At 36.9% G+C, this 27,519-nt stretch overlaps 1 protein-coding gene across 1 annotated transcript; it reads right to left on the reverse strand.

Annotated features, from left to right (window-relative positions):
* Positions 1–1,100: 1,100 nt before the first annotated feature.
* Positions 1,101–25,221, reverse strand: PPARG (peroxisome proliferator-activated receptor gamma). Its single transcript, XM_010073366.1, has 6 exons — positions 24,997–25,221; positions 23,030–23,199; positions 21,095–21,233; positions 12,392–12,591; positions 8,737–9,187; positions 1,101–1,552 (listed from the first exon to the last, which is right to left on the reverse strand). The coding sequence occupies exons 1-6, from the start codon at positions 25,214–25,216 to the stop codon at positions 1,305–1,307; spliced, it is 1,428 nt and encodes a 475-aa protein (XP_010071668.1). The 5' UTR covers positions 25,217–25,221; the 3' UTR covers positions 1,101–1,304.
* Between the last annotated feature and the right edge of the window lie 2,298 nt (positions 25,222–27,519).

Below are 27,519 nucleotides of genomic sequence, written 5' to 3' on the forward strand. Positions count from 1 at the left end.
CATTCCCTCTTCTGGTCCACCAGCGTGGATTGCACTTGCTTGACTTTGTCAGGGGTCACATTCACAAACAGTAAACGTGGGCAGGCTAAACGTGAATCAAAGGGACTCTCACAACAGTGCTGAGAACACCAAAAGAAAATAGTGGAAGTAAATTTACCTTCTGTTAAATTTATTCACTCACTCACGCTTTGCTCCCAGTGGAAATCTTAGGTGACACTATAGGACAACATATATAAAAAAATTAACAAACTTAACAGCAGAGAACATCTCAAAGCATTCTTGTTCCCAGCGATAAACAATGAGAGCTCAAGTCAAACCAACATTACAGGTTCCATTCCAGGGTTTCCATTACAGGTTTATGTTTTAAAGAATGAATTCAAACCTTGCTTTTGTTTAGGAAGAGTCACACTATTCCAATTTTCCATGACATTGTTGACTGAATACGTTGTTCAATGATAGTTCATCAAATCATTTGGGAAGGTCTCAGGCTGGGTGGTTTGTACAAACCCGTTCCAACTCCAGACGTACCAGAGCAACTGAAAGCTGCACTGGCACCAGCTGCTGTGGCATGTGCCTCGGAGCCATGGGGGAGGCGGCTGCTGCACCTGCCCTGGACTGCAAGAGTGGAGTAACTGAAAAGATGCTGCTTCCTCAGAGTGATGAGCAGTGCATATTCCTTACCTGATTAATTCCTGAAATGGGATCTAGATTTTGGGTCTGCCCACAAACGATGGGCCTAATTTGTACTTACACTAAGACCTCTTCACAGAGCTCTACCAGTGTACAATTATATGACAGTAGGCACAAATATTGTTAGACCTGACATTTCTAACTTCTTCCTTGTAAGCTCACATGGGAAGTTACATTCATCTGTGATTCAGTTTTGTTGTTACTTTGCTGCTGCTTTGGGAGCACAAAATCAAACATAACACTTAAAATGTTTCCCTGGAAATGTTTAAGGAGAAAGATTTTTATTTTTAAGTTGAAAATTTAACTGCATGCTTAACCAGCTTCAGTGAAGCATCAATCATACTGGACAAGCAATTTTAAGAAATAAGATAGTTTAAAAAATTATTTCTGAAAATACTGCCAACAATTTCATGATATAGATATTTTTAATATTAAAAGTAAATTGGAAATGTGTCTTTATAAACAATATGCATAAAATAGATCTACTATACTAAGCTCTCTCTTTTTAAATGCTGTTTCACAGTAAATTCTTAGGTATGCAAAGTTTTCCCTCAAAGAAATAGTGCAATCTGAAGAACATACATTATGTCAGCGGATTAGAACTACTATGGTCATTAATATAAGTCTTTATAGATTTCTTGTAGGAGTGGATGAAGACTCATGTCTGTCTCTGTTTTCTTTATTATTTGCAACAGCTGCACGTGTTCCGTTACAATCTGTCTGAGGTCCGTCATTTTCTGAAGCAACTTTGCAAACAGCTGTGATGACTCTGGATGATTCAGCTTTAGCTGGAGCTCCAAAGCTTGCAACAGATTGTCTTGAATATCTTCAATGGGCTTCACATTTAACAAACCTGGGCGATCTAGGAAAAAAAAAAGGAGTTGTAAGTTTGTGAAGAATATGGAAACATCATGTATTAATTTCTTAAAGATTTCTTAGTATATTAAGCATTTACACATGGCACTTCCTCAGAACTGTTTGACAATTTCTTAAAGTGTTTATTTGTAAGATTTTACTAGAATTTGCTCAAAGAAGTTTTAGAGCTAGTCTTAGAAGCAGTTCAAGCATTTGTGCAGTGCAGGTACAGAGACAGGTTTATAAAATACTACAATGTGTTTTCCACAGCAAACTGTGAGTGTTTATGGAAAGGAAAAGTGAGATAGAGTTGGGGGATAAACAGTCTGTATCAGGTCATTCACTTTTGGAAATCAGTATATACTTGGATTTGCATGTAGTTGCTAGCATTAAATATGTTTCCTGCTAAGCTGGGTGCTAACCTATTAAAATAAAAAAATGGCATAAATTCAACTTCTGCAGTCACACTAACCTGGGAGATTTAAAAAGCACAGGTTCAGTTCTTCTCCACACCCAAGCTCCAGTTGCTATTAAGATGTCTCCTGATAGCTTTTAGCACCAGCTTATCAGCTTAGCCACAGATGCTGATGGCGGTGGAGGACTGAGAGATGTGGCTTGTACAGAAAATGCCTTTTCTGGGCTTATGCCAGCAGAGCATTCTCCTCCATATGGAGGGATCTGGGATGGGTGTTTACAACCAAAGTCAACTACTTGCTCTGACACATCTGCGAGAGTCCAGAATTATCTTTGGCATATCTTATTCCTCAGCAAGAAGCAAAATCTTTCTTTTTTTAACCATTATAATCTTTCCTAATAAGAGCTGTTCTGGTATTTCTGTCTGTTCCCAAATGCCTTCTTAAGTGGTTGCAATTATTATTTAACATCATTTGGAAAATGTGTTTTCTAACTTGAGGTAATAATTATTTGATTCTGCAGCCGTGAAGGTTAATAAAGTTGTTTATCATCATTAAATCCTCACGTATAATCATGACCACCAGTAATGTGTTACTGCTACACTACTTTACACTGGATAACACATCCTGATTATCAGAGTAATCCATGAAAAAACAGCCAACAAATTAAATAACATTTGCTGTGTAGCTATGAAATGAATTTCACAGGTTGATCAATAAAAAGCAGTGCCTATCTAGCCTTAAATTACTTCTCTGAGGCAATATTTCCAATTCAGAAAGGACAAGATGTTGATCTGTATCAAAAATTTAAAAAATAGGCTGTTATTTCCTGTGATCTCAGTAACCTCCAGTGCATCCAGTTCTACTAACCCAGCGTGGCTTGTTTTGTATACTAGAAAAAACGCTGAGAGAAAACAAAGTGTTTAGTGTAAAGTTTAGTGTAAACTAAAATGCAAAGTTGGTGTGAAAACAAACAACTATATCCAAGCTGTGGATACATGTGGGTCACTGATGAGGACAGGGTAGGTAACTCTCAGAGGGGTGAGGTTTGGGAATAGTTTCTCAGAAATAGGAATAACAGCAAGTTTGAATATGGAACTTGATATTTCTTTGTGGTTTTATGAAGCGACTGCTCTCAGCTGTAGGTGACTGGACTCAGCGACCCATTTGGTCACTCAAAAATGATATTTCATCCTAATATGCTGGGCTTGTCTTGCAGAAATCACTCATTTATACCATTCAACTGATAATACCATAAAATATGGTTCAGAAAGTCTGTAAGTAAATACTTGCAAGCAGAAAATCATCTCCAAACAAACAGCTCCTTTTTAAAATTTCCTTTGACAACATTAGCAAGTCATTTTTTAAAGATACTTGGAGAATTTTTGATAAATTGCAGATATTTAATTTTGAATTACCTAAATACAAGTGCTTTCTTTATATCTTTCAGAAAGATCACAAATTTCAGTACTTCAGAGCTGTTAATAATTTTGGCTGTGGGTTGCAATAGCTTTAAATTTTACTTCTGTGCTGCAGATGAACAGTGTACAGTGATACAAACAGTCAAAAAGCACAAAGCCTGTGGCCTCGATTTCCTCTGAGATTCATCTCCGTTTGCCCCCTGCTTCTTTTATGGTGGGAATTTTTAGGGTGTGAAGTTTTCAGAAGTGAAACCCAATTCAACCATTGTGCTCCCCAGCGCTGTTAGAGTCCAGGAGGCAAACCCAGGAGATCAGTCCCGAGGCTGGAACTTACCAAGGAGCTCCCCGAATTTGGGTGCCAGAGGTCTGCTGAAGTTCAGTGAGACTTCAGTGCCTAAAATCCTTAAACTCCTTTGAAAAACCCAGTCTAATGGTTTTATAATGACCCAGTGGAACTAGAGTCAGAAAAGATGACTGTGACAAAAGCCTAGGAGATTATAAGATGTTATTTTAAAATAAGATGATTCAAGAGGAAGGAAATTTCCCATTGAAGGCAAGAGAGATTTTTCATGAATGAGAACTTCAGGATGCGGACATAATTTTTGTGTGTTGACAGTTTGCTATACTTTCTCAGTAAAAATTTCTTACAGAGGAAAATGCTGTTTCTGGCCCAAGAAACATATCTAAATCAGAAAAAAGGAAATAAGAGACAGAAGCTTTAACATACAGGTATTACAGTATATTTCAAGTTGTTAAGATGCTCTTAAATATATATGTTTGACTCGTTGTGTTGCTGCCGCAAAAGGTTTATTTTGTGTAGTAAGGAGCTCCAGGTAGATATGGCTTGTGGAAAAAAGTAAAGAAAAAAAAAAGGAAATTATTAACAGTAAGTTAGATCAAGAATAAGAAGGAAAAGAAGGGGAGTAAACTAGAAGCAACACTGTGGTGGAGGCCTTTGAGGAGGCCAGGTGAGACAGAATTGGTGCTTGAAAGCTCACAGAGAAAACTGCAAAGGGAGCTGAAAGACAAAAGGAAGTGAGTTGTAGCAGGACATTCTTATGATACAGTGAAATCAGGTTACAGAACGCCGAGAGAAATAGAGTTGAAATGGTGAAGATGAGAGATAACAAAAGTCTATTGGAGAGCACTTTTAAACCTCTCTGATAGGGAGGACTGCTGATTGAATTGTCACTATTTTTAGGTGCTGTTTGCAACCTGCCTTTTATCCATTCACACTATGTCAAGAGAGTACCACATTTCTCATTTTGTTTGACTCGTCTTTATTCAGTTCTTCTTTAGGGTTTCATTCCTTGTCATCTGGCTGTTTCGTTTGGTTTGAAAACTCTGCAGGAAGCTGTTCTAATTAAGAAAATGTTCACAGCCACTGGGAGAGGCTAATAGCCCCTAAGTTCTGAGAGTCAACAGTGTGACTTTGTGTAAGTTTATATTCTCTACTATCTTATGGAAAATTGTCCAGATTTGGATGCTTTTTTCATGTTTCTAACAAATTACATTTTTTTTCTGTTCCTCACATATAGAATTGCATCCGCATGCCTTTACCGACACCTTTATATTTTAATATCTTTGATTGTGTGCATTTTGCATTTAAATTCACATTCTAAAATCTTAATATGATAGAGCAGGCAAAGATACGGCTGACTGAACAACTGTGCCACTCCTTTTGCTGAGGCAGATATGACTCAGCAGTTTGAGGTTTTTCTTCTGAGACTGTCACATGTGTTGTCACCAGGACTTTGTTTCAAAGCCCACAGTGATGATCTGCAGTTCTGCTCCAATTAGGAAGCATTTATTTTCCCTAACAGGTTTGCTGCAGCAGCATTTTTGTAGCACTCAAATATGAAATATTTCTTGGTACTATTCAGTGATAAAACTTCAAATTTTACTGATCACAGATCGTAGCAAAATTATTGAATATAGTTTTTAAACAGGCAGCAGTGATTCGTGGCTCAAACCTTACTGTGGAGAAAATAGAAAAAGTGAATGCAGCAACCTTTCTGAATTCAAATACTAGTTTGCCTTCATGCTGACTAACAGAGTCTTGGTCTTTACAGGTATACCCTGCTACAATTCCCAAACACCACTATCTCCTAAACACTGCGGAAGATAATATACAGAAGTTCAAGTACATCCATGATATGTAAACATGCTACAAAAAATTACCTTTTGAGCTTTTTCTTTGAGTGAGTTTGCTCCGTTTAGAAATGTGGATTATCCCAATAAAGCTTGGACTATTATTTTTCCTGCCCAAACACAGACATCCAACTTGTTCTCCTTAAACCTTCTTCTTATGATAGACTTCATTTTCAACTCAGGTCTATTTTTAAAGGTGCCTCAAGTTCTTTAACGTGTGTACCATGGCACTCGCCACTGGCTGAGGATATGCCTCAGTGGCACAGAGGAATACAGCAGGGAGGAAGAATATCTCCTTGAAAAAAGTTTTCCAAATCTCATTTTACCGAGGCATGATTTTCACAGTTACCATAGGTAAAAGAATGTTGTAATGAGAATTTGGCATTGCTGTTAATGGCGTAAAGAATTTTTTTGGTAAAAACAAGGTAATATCCTACTGCTCACTCACACAGTCTATCTCATCAGCATTAAATTCAGAATTTGTTTGCCATTGACAGTATTATTTTAAAGTGCAGTATGCCAACATTAAGAATAACTCTTCAGCTTCATACTAATGAGTTCAGGGTAACATTTGGAATCATTGAGACAGAGCGGGGCTGCACTGAGCAGCTCAGAAATGCCAAAATGATTGACTGTGGAAGTGGGAGTACTTTAATCGTGTTGCTATTGTACTTAATTTGTCAGCTTCTTATTGCTGTTCTGTAGGCATTGGACTTTTTACGTGTAACACAAAAACAACTGTTTCAATAGCAAATGGCTGAACTCTTTTGTAGGATTTGTGGCAAATTCCAAACACTTACTTCACAATGAAAAGCTTTCTACATGTAATGTTCCAGCTGGAATTATCTAAAAAAATCTTCTTTTTAGAGCTGCATGAGAGATAGCACCCATGGAGCCAGCAGAACTAACATCATTTCAACAGGCAATGACAGATTCACTTAGAGCATTTGGCTGGGATCTTTCTTTCTTTCGCAAACTGGTTTTCTTTTAAGATATTTGTACACAGGATTTATTGAATTGACTTGAACATTACAGTATTCCCACAGCCAGTAAATTCCTTAGGTAATATGAGCAGTTTTGAAAGCCTATTTTCAATTAAATCGTCCTGGTTTGATATTCATATAGTTCTGACAGGAATTAATTTCTGTAAGAACATAGCTCTAACAGAATCAAGAGCATCTGAGATATCTGAGAAACAGGGTTTCAGTTCCATACCGCATAACATATTAAATGCATACAGTTCAATATCTATAATATCTGACTGTAAATATAACTGCATGATAAAAGGCATTCTAATTGTCAGCAAAGCTTTGTTGTTTTCAAAATATAAACACAGTTTTTACAAATAACTATCATGCTTTTTTGAAAAAAAAGTTCTTAATAAAGATAGTGAGAGAGCTTTATTCTAAAGAAATTAAAGGGTTCTTCTAGAAAGGACTGATTTATATTTATATGGACATATATGGATTTGCTTCGGAGTTATTTAAGAACTAACTACAAAAATTCAGGTAGTTCTTTATGAATCCCTGTTTACAAATTGTTCTTACAAAAAAGGCCTTGTTGATAAATCTAGTTCAGCATTGTCAGTCTTTTTTGCTACGGATCATTGCCCTCGTGAGAGCTAAAATGTAAGATTAGTTACATCATACCTATTTCCTCTCCTGTAAACCAAATATCACTGAAGCATAGCAGACCTAGCTTTGCAGATTGCAAATTCCCTTTTTTTTCAATTCGGAGTGGATTTTGAGAGGCCTGCTTCTCATCTGTCTAATTTCAGAATATTAGAAAATGCAAAATATTGGCTGGTTTTGTGTAGTGCCCTCATAGGCTTGGATAATTTTCTCCCTCATCAAAGCCAACCCAAAATATACCAGTAACATGTTTTCCCTTTCTGAATTAATTGAAAGTCCTCGGAGATCATTGTGTTCAAAGAAACACAAGAAATTGTCTTCTGGGAGCTGTACTTGTTTGAAGATTTAGTTAGTCGAATAAGCCAGATTGAGACACTGCATTTTTACTGAATGGAACACAATGCCAGGAATAATTGTATGGGATTTTAAATGAAGCTATACGTAACAACGCACTCTCAACAGAACGTTTGTTTTTAGAATTAGAATAATAGCATGTGATTGTTGTGTTTGACTGCTTAAACATCATTTAATAACCAAATACTCTGCATTGCTCTGTGGAGGATCTGAATTCAGAACATTCAGCACATTCTTCCCATTGATATCTGCAGTACCGTTCTAAGCCAAAACACACACAAATCCGCCAGGGAAAATTTTCTGTGTGTGACATCGCTAACTTGATAGTGTTGGCCGAAGTAAAAGACTTTCAATCTGACCTGAAATGTACATCTGATATCTCAGATTCTCAGTGGAGAGGTTTCTAAGTGAACTGCATCTGCGTAGCAGTTGCTAATTCACAAAATAGAATGGCTACATCACCTCGAAGTCGGATAGAACACACTGACTGACTTCCAAAGAGGTGAAGATTCAGTGTCTTTTTTAATGAAGTGTTAGAACGCATGCAGTCTGATACCTGGGCTTTCAGACTCATGCTTTGCTCAAAGCCTAATGCACAAACAATACAAACAGAGCAGCTTAGGAAATCTGAACAGAGCAGACACACTCAGGAATTTTTCTCAAGCATTAGGAGACCATCGTTTTCCTGAGAAATGCATTCTTCCACCCCCCCGCCCCCCTAAAGGCAAAGAAAACATTGCATGAATGAAAAAACAACGACAATAAAAAAACCCACCATAAAATCCTGTAAGCCAAATGCCACATATGTTTTGAAATCGTTATGGAGGCAAAGCTATTTGTGTACAATTAGCAAGCCACACAATCTAATTGCAGGTTTAAAAAATCCTCATGCAAAATTTTAACTTTTAGAAGCTCTTGCCAGTGAAATTCCACCCTTCCTGTTTTCAGAAAGATAGTCCTGATTTTGTTTTCTAACTAAATGAACCACTGACTCAGCAGGCTTTCCAGCTCCATCATTAATATCAGATCATTTACATTTTCAGTTTCTGCCTGAAACTGAGAAAAAGGCAAGCAACATCAAGAAAGTGAAAAACTAATAAAAACCTATGTGTAAATAAACTCACCTCCATCCCACTGTGCTGAGAAATTTCCTGTTTGGACAGGAATGAAAAGTGTCAATTCTATCATATAAAATAGCATATTAAATAAGACAGCACTTACCTCCACTTAGTATAATGACAGCTATAAATATTGCCAGGTCACTGTCATCTAATTCCAGTGCATTGAACTTCACAGCAAACTCAAACTTGGGCTCCATAAAGTCACAAAAAGGTTTTCGCAGGCTCTTCAGAAACTCCCGTGTCATGAATCCTTGTCCTTCAGATACAAGAACTCCATCTTTATTCATCAGAGAAGCCAGGAGAGTATATATGATCTCATGGACCCCGTATTTCAGGAGAGTTACTTGATCATTCAGGTCAAGGTTCACAAAACCTGGAATGTTCTTGGCAAATTCTGTAATCTCCTGCACTGCCTCCACTGAGCGGAACTGGCATCGCTGGAAAATGCGAATTGCTACCTCTTTGTTCTCCTCCTGGAGTGGTGACACATGTTTGCACTTGATCTGATCTTCTCCCATCATCAAAGAGTTCATGTCATAAATAACAAACGGCTAAAAACAAAAGAAAAAGACTATTTATTTGCAAATGCCTTTTCTATGAACATTTCACTCCTGAGAAATGGAAGAAGCATCCAGAGGTATAACTCATCAGAAAACTCTTGGGGATCTATGAGGAATATATCAAGGGTGGTTGACCCCAAAGGGTTAAATCTTCATTAACCTGTTAAAGCAATTATCCTCACAATGTTAAAACCATTTACAGAAAGGACAAATACTTCCTAAGGACTTCTCACGTGTTCCGTGAATCCATGCTCTAAAAACAGGACTTTGGCTGATAATTTTTAATAAGTAGGGGAGGCAAGTGAGGACCACTATTTAAAAATATCCATGATTGTTGCCTTTTTTGTCTGTTTGTTTGTTCTGTTTTACAGAAGTTCTGTAATACTAGAACTCAGTTTTGGAATGAAAATGTTACTCCTTTTACCTGAATTTTACTGGGTTCTATAAAATACAGTCTAGTACGTACACAATGACATGTTTGCACTTCTGATGAGATAACTTATTTTTTTGCAGAAAGACAGAGTATATTCACATTTTGATTACTTCACATACTGCCATATTCTTTTCAAGTTCCATCATTCTAGGAAGTGCTGCAAGTAATGTCAACTTTATGATGTTGATTAGCCGATAAATTTAACCATTTGCTGTTAATTCCTTTAAAAATGACAAAGCTAGCATATATTTACACTCAAACGATTTGTCAATGGCAAAGAAAACAGAAATAACATGATATAAACTGCAGCAGCACAATTCAGAACACAAGAATGAGTCAACTGTAATAAATAAATTTTGAAATCAGATTAGAAAAAGTAGTGCCAGGAAAACTTCCATTAGGATCTGGAAACCATCTGTTTCAGAATATGCAGAAGAAACTCCTGGTTTTAAAGAAGTGGTTAAGCAGGGATTTCTTGAATTTGTCTGAAAAATCTTTTCCTTAGAGGATAAATGACTAAATAGTTCATTGCTGCACTGAACAACTAGCAACTGATATTAATAGGTTTGTTAACATACTTGATTAATTAATTAAAATACATGGAATTAATGCCAACAATTAGACTAGAGAAATACATTTTTAAATTTAAGATCCTTTACAATTCCAGATTTTAAAGCCTTATTCATAAGGGTGCTCATTCTTCTCGTTTGATATTCACTACAAGCTGCACAACCGATTCAAAAATAACCCAAGCCTTCCTATGCATAGCCAGCGGTCGTCTCCTGCAGAACCAGCCCCTGGAAACTCCTAAAATTCTATCCCTATTTGATTAAACCAGGTTTGAAGTCTATTCAGGGCTAAATTTTAAACATTTTAAAAATTTTTTAGAAACTGAAAATAGATACTTTCTTTAGAGTCTGGTGGCACCTTCTGAAGAGGATTGCCCACAGAATCTTATGTCAAATGAGCACTCTATATCCCAGAAGAGGATGAGTTAGTCCTTTTAATCATTTTCAGTTAATGCAGATGATATAGCAATTAAAAAATAACATAAATTTAAACAATGCCCACAGTTTGATGTTCCAGAGCATAAAGTCCATTACAGTTCAAACAACATGAAAATTGTAACTATTAAATACTGAGTGTCTCTCTCTCAGTGTTATCTTTAAAAATATTTGAAAATTTGCAGCAATGAAAAGCTGAATTCTATGTCTATTATTTTGTTTCTATATTCTAATCTGGCAAAGTTTTCAAACTTTCAATAAAAAAGCAGAACATCATTGATGGAATACTATTCACTGCATGAGTATTGCATGAGTGTATCATAGAACCTTACAGAACAAAAGTGAGGATTTGTGGATGCACTTGGGACCTCAGAAACAAACTTCTCAGTTTTCTAAACATACATCTGGAGAAATGGAAGATGAGAGCACCGGAGGTAACCCTGCCCAAACTTCCATCAAGTTCCTGAGTGTGTGCAGTGGGCAGCTGCAAAAAAAAGGAGCAGGCCTCCTGTGACATTTTGAGGATGACGAGGAGTAAAGAAGATGGGTAATTACACACCCCACTTCTGTTTCCCAGTGCAGGTTCATAGTTATTAAGAACACACTTAAAGAAACTAAAGAGCTGTATTAATTCTCTCCCAGTAACATGTGTTTCTGACAGAGAGAGGAAACTGCAGAAGGACTTGGAAAAAGCTATGACCCTCAAGTCAACTCAGTGTATGAGCTTTCTGCAGAATAAACTACAGTTTCAACTTTGTAAACTCCATGATAAAAAGTTATTCAAATTGTAAGTGTCCACCATATCTGCAATTTTTATGTGAGGGGGAGAACCAAATTCAGGACAATATTCAAACTATTATTTTAAAGAAAGCAAGCCTAAAATACTTCCAAAGTCTTTCCTGTCTTGAAAATTATTAAAGAAAATAAAATACAGTCTCTGTTGCAATCCTGAGAATAAAATTTCTGCTGATGATTCTAGAAAATATATCAAACTAAGAGAAGCCTTGGAAAACATTTTTTGCTCTTTAGGTATAAAAATGGTGAAAAAAATCTAAAACCTGCCATAACTGTCAGATCTTATTTATCCTTCTCACTTGTACAAAAGATTGCTATGTATCGCCAGTGAGGCTTCCAAAGCAGCCCACAAATAGACATATCTCTACTCCTCACTTTTTATTGTATGTTCTCCTAAAATTCAAGTTGCATTAACACAGGATACAGATCTGATCCACGATAACCCAGTTAAATGCAGGAAGTCATCAGAGCACCATAAGAATAAGCACCATAGTTAAAGCTAGCAGTGGTGTTGGTACTGGGAATCATTTGACATTTATGAAAAAGAATATTCCTCTGGGTACAGTCAGTACTGATAATATGCTGTGCTACAGATTCTCAAAGAGTATAGCCGCCAATTCCTGACAGCTAGATAGCCACCTTAAACACATAGCATGGAAGATAACCTTGGCTGAAGGAGAAGGAAAACGGGAAGAGTGGATCAGAGAATACAAAAAGGTTAAGGTGACCTTCAAATTCTTGTCCTTGTTTCAAGTATTTTATTAGGTGAACTTGGAGTTTTTCAAATAATGTTTACTTATCCCATCGAAAAACATTTCCTGTGTTTCAGACACAGCTTGAAATATGCAACTGCCAACACCAAAGTTGTTTTTTTTTTTTTTAAAAAAAAAAAGATGTGTTGTCAATGTGGTAAATCATTTACTCAAAAGAAAGAAAGAAAAAAAAAAAGCAGAGGGAACTAACTGATTTGTCTGTCGTCTTTCCTGTCAAGATCGCCCTCGCCTTGGCTTTGGTCAGGGGGAAGGACTTTATGTATGAGTCATACAAATGCTTGGCAAGTGCTCGTAGATCTGCAGATTCAGGGTTTAACTGGTCGATGTCACTGGAAATCTCTGCCAAGAGCTTCTCCTTCTCCGCTTGTGGCATTCGGCCAAACCTGATGGCTGAAGAAGATGACAATTACTATAGCTGCAGTTACACCTAAAGAAGCATATTTGCATAGCTTTCTATGTCACCTTTTGTTATGAGCTCTTAAGGTTTTTATTAAAACAGTCCTTAGGCAAGTGAGAAAAAGACTATTTTCTCCAGTAACAGAGGCAAAGCAGCTGAAGTGCTTTAAAGAAATGTAAACAAACAAATCCCAAAGAGGAAATAATCTGTGTGCCCAAACAGTAACATTACAATATCTTGCTTGGAAATGCAAACCTATAGTCAGCTCACCTGACAGAGCTGGTGAAAACCACTGATTCTACCTCCAATCCAAATAAAATGTAAAGAATCTTTAAGATATTAAAATTCTGTTGGCTTAGGGTAGAAACCATGTTCAGCCTTGTGTTGTTTTGGGCAAATCACCATCTGCATCTCAGATTCTTCATTTGTTTAGAAACAAAACACTCACATGCCTTACAGGAAGAAATTCCTTCAGAGTTCAACAGAATTTACTGTAGCAAGTGTTATAAAATGTTACCAAAAGAATTAAGGAATGAGAAGGAAGGTAATGCAGGGAATAAAAAAGCCAGAAAAGGCCGATTTCTTCAAGGTAACTCTATGTGCATGCAGTGAAGAACAGGAAATGGTTCTACCTCGTCATACAATCTCACAGTTGCTCAAGACCAGCCTAAGGCAGGCTGTAAACCTCCTCCTTTCTCACCTATGTACTTACTGTCGAAGACTCTACTTATTCATATGGAGATTGGCTTGGAAAATATTGCCAATGTGCCACCAAGTTGAAGAATGATTTATCATGTGAGAGTTCAGTAAACAGAATTTCTTTTATTTTACGAAAGCCAAACAGAACAGAAGAGCATCAAAACAAAAAATAGAAGGAAGAAATAAAGGTTCACATTTCGGCCTTAGGAAGAAATAGGAATATTGTAAATATTTTTTCAGCATTTAGGGTCTTCCCTGGATAAAGTAAAAGTGCTGTTACGATCGTATAGATGAATGATTGTACTAGGGACATTTATTTTGGAAACGACCAGCCACTTTCCTTTCATGAGTTTGCTCTCAGTGTGTGGATGGACAAAAATGATGCTTTTTGTCAAGAATAAATAGTTGTGCCAGAAAATATAAAGAACCCATTCCTCATGTGTTATACTTATTGATCAGTTCTCTTATCTCATGGCTGCAGAAACAAGGTTGTTTATTTTTACAACTGTACTACAATTCTCTTTCAGCAAAGCTAGCCTTCAAATGCTGCATGCTGTGTATTTCATGTCTGCTTGGGTATTCTGAGAGTTAGCAAGTCAGAATAAATATCATCATGAAGGGAAACCTAGTTCAATAGGTACAAATGAAAAAATATTCAATTTTTTTTCCCCAGAAAATGTCTGTTGCTTATATTTTTTTCATATGGGAAATTTTGAATAATTGCCAGGCAATATTTGTTTTGGATCATGTACCGTGGCATACGTATTTTTTCTCTCTCATTGGAAACACTACATACTCCTCATCAGCTGCTAAGAATGGCTTCCAGGGAGACATCCCTGCCCTCCTTTCTTCTGAGAACAAAACATTTAAAGAAAATTGTTAACTTCCTGTTAGTTTATATGAGATACCATAATGGCTCAAAGAGACTGACACCATTCTGTAAAGAAGGAATGTGAATGCATGAACATATAGTAATGTTAGTAATTGATAAAAAACCAATAGCAAACAAAAGGAGAGTTCATATTTGTACTTAGTGTGACCTGAATAAAAGATTAAAAGATTCAGCGTAACTGCAAAGGAATTAATTCAGCTACATATGCTTCCATGAACACTGTGAATCGAGACCATTTTGGTATTTTCATTTTGCAGTTAAATTGGATTCTCCGAATATTAAAAATTCTTATTTGTAGTTAATACAAATCCTTTGATGCTTTTTAAAAAAACATGTATGGATGTTGATAACATTAAACCCACGATACTAATACCTGCATCTTAAACATTCTTGAAGAATAAAATGAGTGAATAATGAGTATTTAATGAAGTAAACAGAGTGAAAACTCACTGAGAATATTTTATAGCATTCAAAGTTCTTTTTTTCTGATTATTTAAGGACTGATTCAATAAAAAGAATCAAACTGTCATCAACATAATAAAGCTAAAATATATTATTACATACCTATTATAAGGAGTTCTTACAGGGGCAGCACATGTAACTACAATGTGGCATCAAGAAGGTGTTAAAATAATAATATAGCTAATAAAAGTGTTAAAGGTTCATGAAAAGTCCATGTTGAACAGTGCAGCAAGACATTTGTTAAATTTGTATCTTCATTAAAAGCTATTACATTCTTCACTAAACCTGGTTTCAGATTTAATATGAATTTACTATTAAATTGGTGACATTCATATAATTACACATTATGATTAATGTGTCCACTTCTCAAATGTGCATTTTGCAATAGCTTCATCCATGGGAAAAATCTTGTGATACTTTGATGCTTTTGATTGGGTACTTGCCAACAAATTCAACTCCTTCTCACCATCTTTTTTTGAGTTTGCAAACTGAAGACCTAGGTGAAGTCTAGCAAGACTTCTCAGACTATTCCAGTGGACCTCTGAATCTGGAGAGAAAGCCAGGCAAACACTAGCCTCATATAAAGGGCTGTTGGTAAAAAAGGGACATCAGAGTTGCCCGTGTCTATAAAATGCTGATCACTTCCAGAAATCTATGGAGTGCAGTTTTTTATGACCTGAGGACTTCTTAATGCACAATGAGAAACACTTAGGAACTCTACGGAATGTGTGCTTTGAGAGATTTCACAGTCGGATCAGGAACGAGAGGGGCTTTGGGCCAGAAAAATGTTTCGTTATGAGAAATCCTACTTGTAATCTATTTTGATATTTTATATGGAATAAATTTATAACATATTATAGAATATCTTTGAAATATGTTTACAATAAACTATGCATCCCTAACAGCCTGCTGTGAATTCTATAAGCTCATTCTGTAAGCACACTAAGTATTGTGGAAACAGAGCTTGACTGAACACCAGTATGAGACATGATTCTGTTGCGGGGCTGTTCTTGAGAGTTGGGGTTTGCAGCAGCATGTTTATAATCTCAGATCTCACTGGCATAAGACTCCCTTTCATCAAGGTTATTTTTACAAATGAGGGATTAAAAAAGGGGGACAGTATATTGCTTCCCCTTCCTATGCTTTAATATTAAGTTAGATCTAAAATAGTTTATACACTTCCCCAAGGCATTGAAAACAATAGGAATTTATTTTCTTTTTTCCACTTTTTTTGCCCCTTCTCCTCTGCCTCCCCCCCAAAACCAAGTATCTACTGGAACATTCTTAATGATATACCCCAGTGTATATACCAGCTATGACACCAATTGCTGAAATAGGATTGTTTCATGTAGAGATTTCATTGAAAAGATCAGAGATTTTCAAAACAGAGGTTGTTTTGTCATTAGAGAATAACTGACTAAGCTGTATAACTGTACTCTTTCAAAGAACAGAAACCAGACTGGTAACAAACATCTTGCTAGAAACTAGCAGATTAGTGCCTGCTTTTTCAAGTAAGTTTTCCAGAATTGAGTGGGGCAGTTTCTTTTTTAAAACTGATGGCAGTCTTACACGTAACTGTTGCACTGCTACTGCCAGTGTAAAACAGGCTTACTTTTAGTTTTGAGTATAAAACGAGAGCATAGCATGTACACTGTGTTTTCTAAATATGCCCCTTATCCTATACCCTGATTCCTGTGCAGACTCTCTTGTCCCCTGTCCAAGAGTCTCTTGGAAAGTGTGTTGCGGTATTTGTGCTACCGATTTGGTATTGCTAAACACCGTATTGTCAAGAGTTCACTGTTGAAACTTGACAATAGCACTGGTGTAGAATTTATAGAAAATGACAACTTGCATTGTGGGGTTTTTTAATGGAAAATAAGATGGACTAAGGCTGTTCCAGAATCATGTTTCTGGCATGCTTCTCTATCTCCAACAAAGGATACCAAATTACCTTTACAAAGTAGGCGTCTGTTATAAGCTCTAGTGCTTTTGTTACAAAATTATTTCCATTAATTTACAGATTGCACTGGAGTTCATCATACTGTTTATATTTCATCTGCTTTTAATAGTTCTAGAGTAGATGTGTTCTTTCACTTATCATTTATTTTCACTTTGCTTGTGATGGTGATACTTATTTTCCTGAAGAGTGCTTTGAGATCTCTGCATGAAAAGTGCTATAAAACCCAAGTATGATTTATTACTTTGCTATTTGTTTCAGTACTCTTCCTTGTTGGAATCATAAACAATTTTCTGTTTCCATATGTTTGAGAATTTGTATGATTTTTATATATACAGTCAAGAAACCCCATGAACATTAATGTTAAATCAGAGCATTGTCTTCATTGTGCTAAGTTTTATGAATACAAACATTGTTATGTATAATCTATTTTGGAGTTAAAAACCAAAGATGCGGAGGAAGACTATATCAAATGATACATGATTGAAGCTGCATAGACATTTGCTATATGTTTTAAGGAATATTTGGTGTAGGTTTGGCATGGGGCTTCATGATGCTCATTTCTCTGCGAAGATCAGATTTGTGGTTTATTTTTTAAAAAAGATTATTTTAAATTCCTTTTGTGTAAATGAAAATGAAAAAACCCCATAAACAAAAGAAATAGGTCCTACTGCCAAAGGTAACACTGAATTGTACAGCAAGTCTGTTAAAATGTTGAGATTGCTTTGAAAGAAAATTAGCCCAGATGTTATATGGTAAATGAGGTTACGAGCATTAACTTCTGTTCTTGAATGCTTGCGTGCTGCATTCAGAATGGAGTTAGATATAACAAACCAAGCTTACCCAGAACACAGAAAGCTACTACACTAATGTCAGATCAGTCTGTTGTTCTCAAAGAAGGCACTGCCTGATTAGCTAATCAAAGTGGTATTGGGGGGGGGGGGGTTATCTCCTGCTGGCCTAAACCACCCACCCCTGGTTTAACAACCCAGATAGGCGGGATTACCAGCTATCATATCACACGTCTATCAGCTCAGCAAAACCAGCAGTGTTTGCATTTAGCAGATAGGACCAAGTCTTCTCCTAAATACATGAATCGGCTTCACCAACAATGGAAATGAGATCTTACTGTTTGCTGTGCTATATAAATCCTTAGGGTGTATCTTGTTGCCTGCCATCACAGTATGATGATATGATATCTCTCTGTCCTTTGGCAGTTATGTCTTTTATTTGCATTTACAGTATTCTCCAATGTCAGTGACATAAAACCAATAGTGACCATAGTACAGCGCTATATGCTACATTGTATCCTTTGCCTTTCTGTGGAAAAAACTAGAATATTTATCCTTACGCTGCATTTTATGACTTGGCGAAGTCACTATCATAGAACCATTAAGGTTGGAAAAAACCTCAAGGATCATCAAGTCCAACCGTCAACCCAACACCACCTGACCCCCTAACCCATGTCCCTAAGCACCACATCTACACGTTTCTTGACCCCCTCCAGGGATGGTGACTCCACCACTGCCCTGGGCAGCCTGTTCCAATGCCTGATCATTCTTTCAGGGAAGAAATTTTTTCTAATATCCAGCCTAAACCTCCCCTGGTGCAACTTGAGGCTGTTTCCTCTTGTCCTATCACTTGTTACTTTAGAGAAGAACCCAGTACCCCCCTCACTGCCCCCTCCTTTCAGGCAGCTGTAGAGAGTGATGAGGTCTCCTCTCAGCCTCCTCTTCTCCAGACTGAACCCCCCCAGCTCCCTCAGCCGCTCCTCGTCAGCCCTGTGCTCCAGACCCTTCCCCAGCTTCGTTGCCCTTCTCTGGACCTGCTCCAGCCCCTCAATGTCCTATTGCTAGGACATTGCTATGATTGCTTATAGACTGTTCTATACAGCACTCTACTCTTCTGATTGCCTAGATTATTTCTGAGCATAAATGAGTCCCCATATGGGCAATAAACACAGTTTCTTACCCTAGAAAACAGAAGACAAAGCCAGGGCAGATATCTGTCCAAGTTTACTGGAGGCGTGTGCTCAGATTGAGCAATTCGCTGCTTCCAGAACTGATAATAAAGACATATTGCCATGGGTGGTCTTTTTTCCCATTACAGTAGTTGGTTTTATACAAATACTACTTTTAGAAGAAGAGAAGAAATAAATGAAATTTCTCAAATAAAAGAACAAAGCTTCTACTTAGTGGTACCCTAGAACCCAATGTGAGCAACTAAGGGTTAAACACAGAGCAGCACTGTGGCTAGAGAAGGAAAGGAAAACAATATTCAAAGCATGAGAACACTACTGTCTTTTTTAACCTTCAGCCAAGTGGTTTGTAGCATTTATACACGAAAAAATGTGGCTGTAGCTGCTAAGTGTCTCCTTGCATTCCCCATTTTTGTAAGAGCCCAATCATTTTGCAATGATATAGCTATGCAAAGACAGTCATGGATTGGAACCCTCAGGGCACAAATAATCTACATTCTGATTCCAAACATTTAAAATTCAGGTAATATCCCTACCCAAATGGATGAACTTTAATCTGTAGATGTAACATAAAAATGTGTCTCAGTGTCATTAACAACATCCAGTGCTTCATTTCTGCACGCTTCTTTATATAGGCCTGTGTCTTCAAAGGCAAAAATTTAGTTCTTTTTTATAAATTTGTTTGTTTATAAATGATGGAGGAATGAGGGTGTTGTTTCATGCAATGTCATGTAACCACAATCGACAAAAAAGGCAAATGGAGAAGCCAATACTTGAACACAAACAGTACTAACTCACTGTTGGGTGAACTCATGGTGGGAGCAAACGAAAGCGTTCCTTCCAGCCATGGGACAAATGGCTTTGCCCCTTCCCTCTCCTCTCTCTGTCTCCCCCCCGACTCCCATAACCATGGCCCCTGCTGGTGCCACAGCTTCTGCCTTGGCAGTGGCTGAACAGGAAAAAACGGCAGGTGAAATGTTAATTTTAAAAACATTTTTTGGGCCCTTTGTGTTACTAAGCCAGAGAGAACGGTCTTGGCCTTCCCCTTGCACATGGTTCCCATCGACGTGATTGGAAGATGTGTTGCTAGGTTGTGGAGGAATTTGGCATGCACCTTGAAAATAATAATAAAACCTCCTGAATTACTATAAAAATACCCACAGTAGCATTTCAAAATTAGATTTATTTTTAAGTGTTACTCTTGCATCCCAGGAACTTGAAAACCATATTTTCTATTAGCAAAACATTTCCCATACCAATTTACATTCACTGCATGGATTAACTTTGCAAACCACAGTTAAGCTTTCCTCTTGGGGACAGTACACTCATTTTTTTATATTGAAAATGATGAAAGTTCTAAAAAAACCACAGAGAAATTATTTTCCCAGTCATGTTTGCAATTCTTTACCCTTAGAATTACATAAGTCTCTATGTTATGACATTTAATTCCTGTTTTTACTCAACTTTGCCAAAGCAAGGCAGCAAAGAATCTTCATTATGTCTTTCTGTCCAAACATTCATAAGTGTTTCCACATGAATTGGTATGTTAATTTTAAAGTTCAGAGGGACTCTCTCCTAAATGCTCTGCAAGAGAACAGCAGCACAATGCGCTTCATGGTGTCTGCTTACCTCCCGTAAAGAAGGCGATCACAGAGCCACACACAGTGCAGACACCTTTGCTGTCTGAGACTACATCACACTCAAAATGGAAACACTGCTGACAGTTCACAGATGGGAGGGGATGCTCGCCTCGGGATGGTGGGGAGGGCAGACAGTGCATACTACACAGCAATCACAGCTACACACACTGTATGATGAGAGGCCGGCAGCCGAATGAGCATGCTAGGAAACACTGCACTCCTACTTACCACACCTTGGAAGCTATGCCCAGATGTGGGTGTCCTGGGGAGGAGGAGGACAGGGATTTTTAAAACAGTGCAGGTCTGCCCCATTCATTTAAAGTGTGCTGTGTTTTGGTATGAGGAACTGTTAACTTAGTGATGCTAGCAGTCCTCTGGAAGTGTTCTATGCATCAAATTCAAGTTGTTATTACTCACAAACTTTCAGTAAATTCTGTAGTCCCTTTTTTTCATCATTAAATTAAGTTTTCCACTTACAGGAAAGGGATAGTGAGCTACAGTATGGAAAAGAGTCTTGCCTGAAAATAAGACAATGAACTGAAAAATAAGAATTACACTAGGATTACGTGCAGGAAGAAAAACCAACAGTGTAATCAGCAAGAATGATGGAGAGTAAAACAAACTCATATGTTATATTATGTATGATATCGATAAGTGCAGATCTCTACCTGATTTTTATATTGAAAATAATCTCCAACTAGTCTCTTAAACTCAGAGGCAATGTCTCTGATACATATTTCTAAACTGCCTAGTGTAAAGAAACAGAAGGCTCTAGATGTTAAAGCAGCACATTCAGTAATCATATTAATGTTTCATGTTATTTTTCAGAAGAAATATTATTGTTATAAAATATACTATGCACACTTACCATTATGTGACATTCCAACAGCGAGGCATTTCTGAAATCTGCAGTATTGACATTTATTTCTGCTTTTCTTATGGATGCGGCAATTAAGATCACACCTGTCATAAATTAGCTTTAATCTAATTGTTCTTCGAAAAAAGCCCTAGAGTAAACATAAAAGCATGTAAAAGGATGCAAGAAACTGCTAGTGTCATTGTCTCACTTCTCTACACATACAAAGCACCTTTCCATATCCACACTGAATCGAACTTGGTTTTGGACAGATTTCTCAAGGAAGTAGGGCTCATGTCATCACACTGCTACTTATCAGCGTGCTCCTGTTCTGATCTTATTAGCCATTATCCACCTAGTTTAACAGAGGGGTAAAAATCGCAAGTAATTGGTGAAGCTTATGGAAATCCATGGGGCTTAAAGGACAGTAGGGACTATGCTGGGAGCTCTACAGATGTGCTGAGCGTGAGGAACACCATGCCAAAGAAAGATAGGCTCCGTTCGTTCCACTGCTCATGCGACAATTTGTTATAAAGTGAACACAAAATTTTCAAAATTTAAAGTTCACTGTAATTGTAGAAAATTTTTTATAAATCATAACAAACAAAAAATTTTGCCAACAGCATTGTGATCTCAAGTAAATAAAGGGTGTGGGTTATCTGCTTGTTTAAATTTTCTTTCCCAACTAAGTATTTTTTAATTCTATTTCAAATTTTTATTTTCCTTTTCTGAGCCTGCATACTTAAAGAAAATTTATATTCTTTCAGCTATTCAATGTCTTTGTTTTTGCACAGTGCTGAACTAATTTCACCATATTTATTTCCAGGTTCTGTTTTCTAGGTTGTTCTATTTTATAGTTTATCTCCTTTGTTTGGATATTACAAGTCTGCAAAGTACATGGGCACATGAAAAATACAAAAACTTGTTGCCAAACTCATGGAATGTTTTGCACAGGGGTCTTATGAAGTTTTATAAAGAGAGAAATCATTATGGAAATTTACAATTCTGTCTTTTTCCAGTTTAAAGGTGGTTTCTTAGATCACTCATAATCAATTAATAAAGTTGATTCAAATTTATTCTCGTTTGTTCTTTGTAACAATTACTTTTTCCTCACAGTGAATAAGAACAATACAAGCATAATGCCAAGTCTTATTCATCTAATTCACTGTAATTTAAGTAATCAACAGCATGCTTATTGCTTTCTGTGTGTTCCTAATTCAGTGCTACAAATCTGATTTAAGCTCTGCATTGGATCTTTACTACTGTTATTTTCCTCAAGGTGTTGAAAATAGAGAAGATGGGAATTTCATGTTAGACTCTATAATATTTTTCTTTGAACTCAATGAATGATTATTAATTTATTTCTCTGGCATTTTTTTTCTCATTCTTGAGGATGGTAGATTTTTATACCATTCATTTATCCTTTATGTGTTACAAACACAAAATATCATTGACATAAAAAAAAGCTGGTGGAGTTTTAAAGCAGAAAGCCACACTCTTTAATACCATTAGACTTTTCTTTAGTCAGCTAGAAATGTGTAAACTGGGTAAAGAAACTTTAATCAATCAGAATAACAGAGTCTGAATTTTAAATTGCTTGGAGTATTGAGCTTTGGAGTTGGGCATGAGCCTGCTTTTGCTGTATTATATGAATTCAGATTCTACAAGTGAAAACAGGAATGAAATAGAATTGCATACTTGACAAAAGTAGAAGAAATGCACAAAAAATTCAAATAGATCAGTAACATAATAAAAAAAAGCAAATTATATTTTTAAAAACTCTCACTTATTAAGTCATAAAGTTTATGCACTATATGTGGAACAATTTACTTAAAGACCTAAACCTTTTTTTTTAGAAAACACAGATCTCTGATTTTACCAAGTGATTATTCAGATGAAAATAGTATCAAATCTTAATTCAGAAAAAATATGTTTGTAACAACTTACCTTACAACCCTCGCATGCGTGCACACCATAATGGAATCCAGAGGCCTTGTCCCCACACACACGGCATTCAATAGCCATCAGGGAGTTGGAAGACTCCTCGTGAGGTTTATTGTACAACTGAACTTTGTCTGAAAAGTAGGGTGGGGAAGGAGGCTCCATTTTGATTGTGCCTGTGTACAGAGAAGATTTAAATGATCAACTCAAAGTATGATTAAGTATATGGAAGGAGAAGCAAGGAAGAATCACAATCAATCACAGTAAACAGGGACAGATCCATAGGTCTGCTTCGTAACACCAAATGAGTAGTAATAAAGGATGGAAAGGGATGTAAGCTGTAAGCAGCTATTCCACTGGCAGTATACAGGCTGAAAAACCTGGTAGAGGCACATTCTGATGTAGAAAGTGTATCACAGATTCACTGTTCAGCTCTGCAGTGTGGAATGATTTGAAGAAAAGGTTATTAAAAATTTACATGTGGAGACCTCACACTTTTCTCAGTATGGCCTTTTCTCAGGATCTAACCTGGTTGTATTTAAAGTGTTCAGAACTACTTCAGGGAGACGAACGGGAGTTTCTCACCTAGTCTAAAAATATCTAAGTATCTAATAGACCTATACATTGAATAATATATTATTGGATAATATATATATTGGATAATATAATATTAGGTATTTAAAGAAATTTCTCTCTCTCCTGGGGAACACTGTTCAACTTTGGATGCAGTTTAGAGACTAATTTTCTCTTCTGAAACTTTCTAATTAAGAGAGCAATTTGTAATATTGAATAAGCTCAACCAACCAATTCTTCTATCTTTAAATCATTCATTAAGGTCAGAGAAGAAAGCTGTGACATTTGATGCTATAACATGACATCAGATCCCATCTCAGGAGTGATGTAACAGACAGCATATTACAATAAGGTGAATGCTTTTCTTTACCAGACTGACCACACTATACAAACTAGAAAGTTTTCTATCCTGTACAAACTAGGAAGAAAAAAGAAAAGAGGAAAATTGTCTATGTAAAGAGAAAGAGGATTTATCCTACCTAAACTATACTCCACTCTCTAGCTTGTATTAAAGTGCTGTGGACATTTCTAATTAAACAAGAGAAAAAAAAATTATTAGCTGGAAAAATGTCTTTTAATTTATTTCATAAGTCATCTAGAGGTACACAGCATCTGCTTCGCTGTACAACCAAAATTAGATACCACAATTTTCCTAGCAAGAATTCCCTGAAACAATGCCTGTACACATTACTCCAAGCAAATGGGATGTCAGATCTAAGCAGGCTAAGCGGATCTTTAAAAAAGTTCCAGGCACAGCAACCTCACATTCCTACTTTGACCAGGAATGCAGTAACAGCTTATTTAAGAATAGGTCTCCTTTCTTAAAAGGAGAGTTCCATGTAATTTTTTTTTACTGTAACTAGCGAAAGAGCAGCATTTTTCATAAGGTATAGATAATAGTAGCCCATGAAGCTCCAAGGTCAAGCCTGCGTTAGGAACACTGATAAAAGTTATGCCAATATTGTGACTCAGATGTAGCCAATATTTCTCATCCATCAGTTTCTTAGGCCGTTTGGAATTTAAAAGCTACACAGATTAATAATTAATATGCTACGCATGCTAGGGCATTTTTTAACACCAGGTACACAAACAGCAGATTGGAGATTCCAGAAACAAATAGTGGGGCTCATGCATATAATAAAAAATGTTTCATGTCATATGAGATACTTTATGATACCTTTGCTAATCTGCAGCTGCTGCTCTGGAAGGGTGAAGTTCTGCTATACATATTCTATCTTTTCTATCTACCCTGTAATAATATCTTGTGGACATCTCTGATGACACAGGATACTGGCATTTAGGCATCTGAATACTTCTAAATCCTTTTGGTGATAGTAAATTTCCATAAAATGAAGCAAACGTGAACACGAAGGAAATACTAAAAAGATTTAAAAGCATACTTTGGCAATCCTGAAGCTTGATATCATATTTATAATCAATGCTTGTCTGATCAGTTCTTGCAAGAGGAATATCTTCATAGTGCGGTGAAGAAATGCTTGAAAAATCAACAGTGGTAAATGGCTTTATGTCAAAGGAATGTGTATGGTCATCCATCGCAGAGAGATCCACTGGACTAATTCCAAAATTAATGGGCCAAAACGGCATTTCTGTGTCAACCATTGTAATCCCTGAAAACAAAACAAAAGAAAGACATTTTAAAAGAAGCTAGTTATCTCTGTAATGAGTTTGGGCCCCAGCTGAGGTCCAGTTGTCCCACGTCCAAAGGGCTGAGATGCAAACTCCCAATCAGGGGTAGGTTTTAGGGGAATGTTTAAGGCTCCATGTACCATTTGGTTGGAGTTTGTCACCATCTGATGCCTTAGGCTGTATAGTAACATTGCATGGCTAACACAGGGCAGCTAACCCAGCTTGGAGGTTCTGCTTAGGAAGGCTCTGACGTCTCCTGTCATAAGAGCAAATGAGATTTGCTGGCATCCAGGGCTCCGGCTAACCTTGGAACAGAAGGGCTGTCACAGGCATGCTACTAGACTGACCTGATCTGATCCGTACTTCAAAAGGCAGTAGAGATAACTAGTGGGCTTGCAGAACAATGGTCCAGTTAGATGAATAACTGACAAAAATATATATGGGAAAAATAACCATCTAAATAATTATGAATGTCCAGATGAAGCACAATTGCATTTTAATAGTATATTTTATAGAACAGTTAAGTACTGTAGTAAGAATGCAAGTCATTTAAAAAAAATGCAAAATTAAAGCAGCATAACTGGAAAAAAAAAATTCACTTTTTTGTTAACAAGAATATAACAGTGACAACTGAAGTCAGTTTTCTGCATCTCTCAGTAGAATGCACATGAATAGAAGTCTTCCACAATTAATTTTTCAGTTTTGCAAATTCTAATCACCATTATTCCCAAGCACCTAGAAATCTTAAGGTTTTTTATATTAAGAAAGAAAAAAAAAAAGTTGGTATTAAATAGTGGTGGTTTTCCTCCAGATAACCAGAAAAATCTGAAATCTTTAGTCATTCAAGAATGTCAAAAGTTTTATCCCAGAGTCTTATGCCCAAAGCTCAAGGAAATTTAATTTATGACTTTCCAAATTCCATATGTATTTATGCAGATCTTGAAAGTAGTAAACAAATAAAAAACTTCAATCTGCAAAAATCTTCAGCAAATTGAGTGAATTTAGATTGAGATATAAAATATTTTTCTGAGTCCTCTTCTGATGAGTCCTCTTCTGACAGCTGAACCAAAATCTTTCATTTAGACATATTTCAACTACAAAAATGTTTGTAAGTAACAGCAGGTGTAAAGCACTTACTGTTTTATAACTAGGGTCTGTCTTTCATTTTCTGTGCTTTATAAAAAGAACATTCAAATCTAAAACCAGAATAGATGTTATGGAACTAAATAACTTGGTCACTTTGTCTGTTTAATTTGGACTTTAGACCCAATCAAGTAAGCAGCCTTTAACCTGTAGGTAACAGGAACTTTGATTTGATCTACTTTGAATCAAGACTGCTCTGTCACACTGCTTCAACGGTTGTTGCAAAAGGAGTACAATGGAACAGAACTGCTCTATCATTTTGAGATCCTCTTTTTTTTTGACAGGCCTACAGGTAAGTAACAGTGCCTGTCTGATGCTGAAGTGCTAAGGCAGTAATGGCTGAAAATGGTTTGAGTTCTCTTCAGCTTTCCTCAGGAAGTCTCCAGCGTTCTTCCACCTTTTGGGACTTGCAGCACAACCCTTTAGTTCTTCCACCTTGTACACTGGCAAGAAAGGTTCTAAGATATCCTCCTTATTCTTAAATTTCAGATAAGAAATTCTCACTGCAGTGGGACCAAAGAGATGCTGCTGTATCTCATGCTGCACAAATACACACTGCCCCTAGGAGAACAAAAGGGGAATCCAGAGCTCCTTCATGCTGCCGCTCGATTGCTATATGACTGCTAGAGTTCTGTAAGGCGGTGCTCAAGGGTGACCTGTGGGCAAGGTTAGCCTAACGCTCAGCCAGCCCGTTACCTTCCCAAAGACTGCAGCCAGGGGATGCTTTATGCAGTCTCATGTTATCCTGATGAAAGATCCCTGCCAACAACACTGGGAACTGTATTCCTTAACAGATTTCCAAATCAAGCAGTAAAACAGAATAGACTCCATCTTAAGAGTCCACTTTTGTAATTAACCAAATCTTTGAAAATATAAAATAAAACCAACAGACATCTAAACTGTAAATATTGTCTTGTATTCCTTTACCCAAGTGACACTGGGAGTTAAATCCACCTTGGGTCTGGAGGGCTGCATCAAGGGTGAAGAAGGAGGATGCCTACAGGCATGGTCCCAGTTACGGCCCAAGTTCATCCTATGGAGTCCATAGGACCTGATATGGGCAGGTGCACCTGTGGGGTGACTGTGTGGCCCAGGAACAACTGCAGGCAGCCGTGTCATCAGAAGGCAGGAGG

Source organism: Pterocles gutturalis, unplaced genomic scaffold (genome assembly GCF_000699245.1).
Source record: "Pterocles gutturalis isolate BGI_N339 unplaced genomic scaffold, ASM69924v1 scaffold8852, whole genome shotgun sequence".
In the NCBI taxonomy this organism is placed as follows: domain Eukaryota; kingdom Metazoa; phylum Chordata; class Aves; order Pterocliformes; family Pteroclidae; genus Pterocles; species Pterocles gutturalis.

Bases quoted from the DNA above. Each gene is read 5' to 3' on its own strand.
- PPARG (XM_010073366.1), bottom strand. From the start codon at position 25,216: ATGGTTGACACAGAAATGCCGTTTTGGCCCATTAATTTTGGAATTAGT. The intron at 9,188-12,391 runs GTTAGTTCCCTC...TTTTGTTTTTAG, and splicing joins GAAAGACGACAGACAAATCA to CCGTTTGTTATTTATGACAT. The intron at 1,553-8,736 runs GTAAGTGCTGTC...TTTTTTTCCTAG, and splicing joins TGTCATTATACTAAGTGGAG to ATCGCCCAGGTTTGTTAAAT.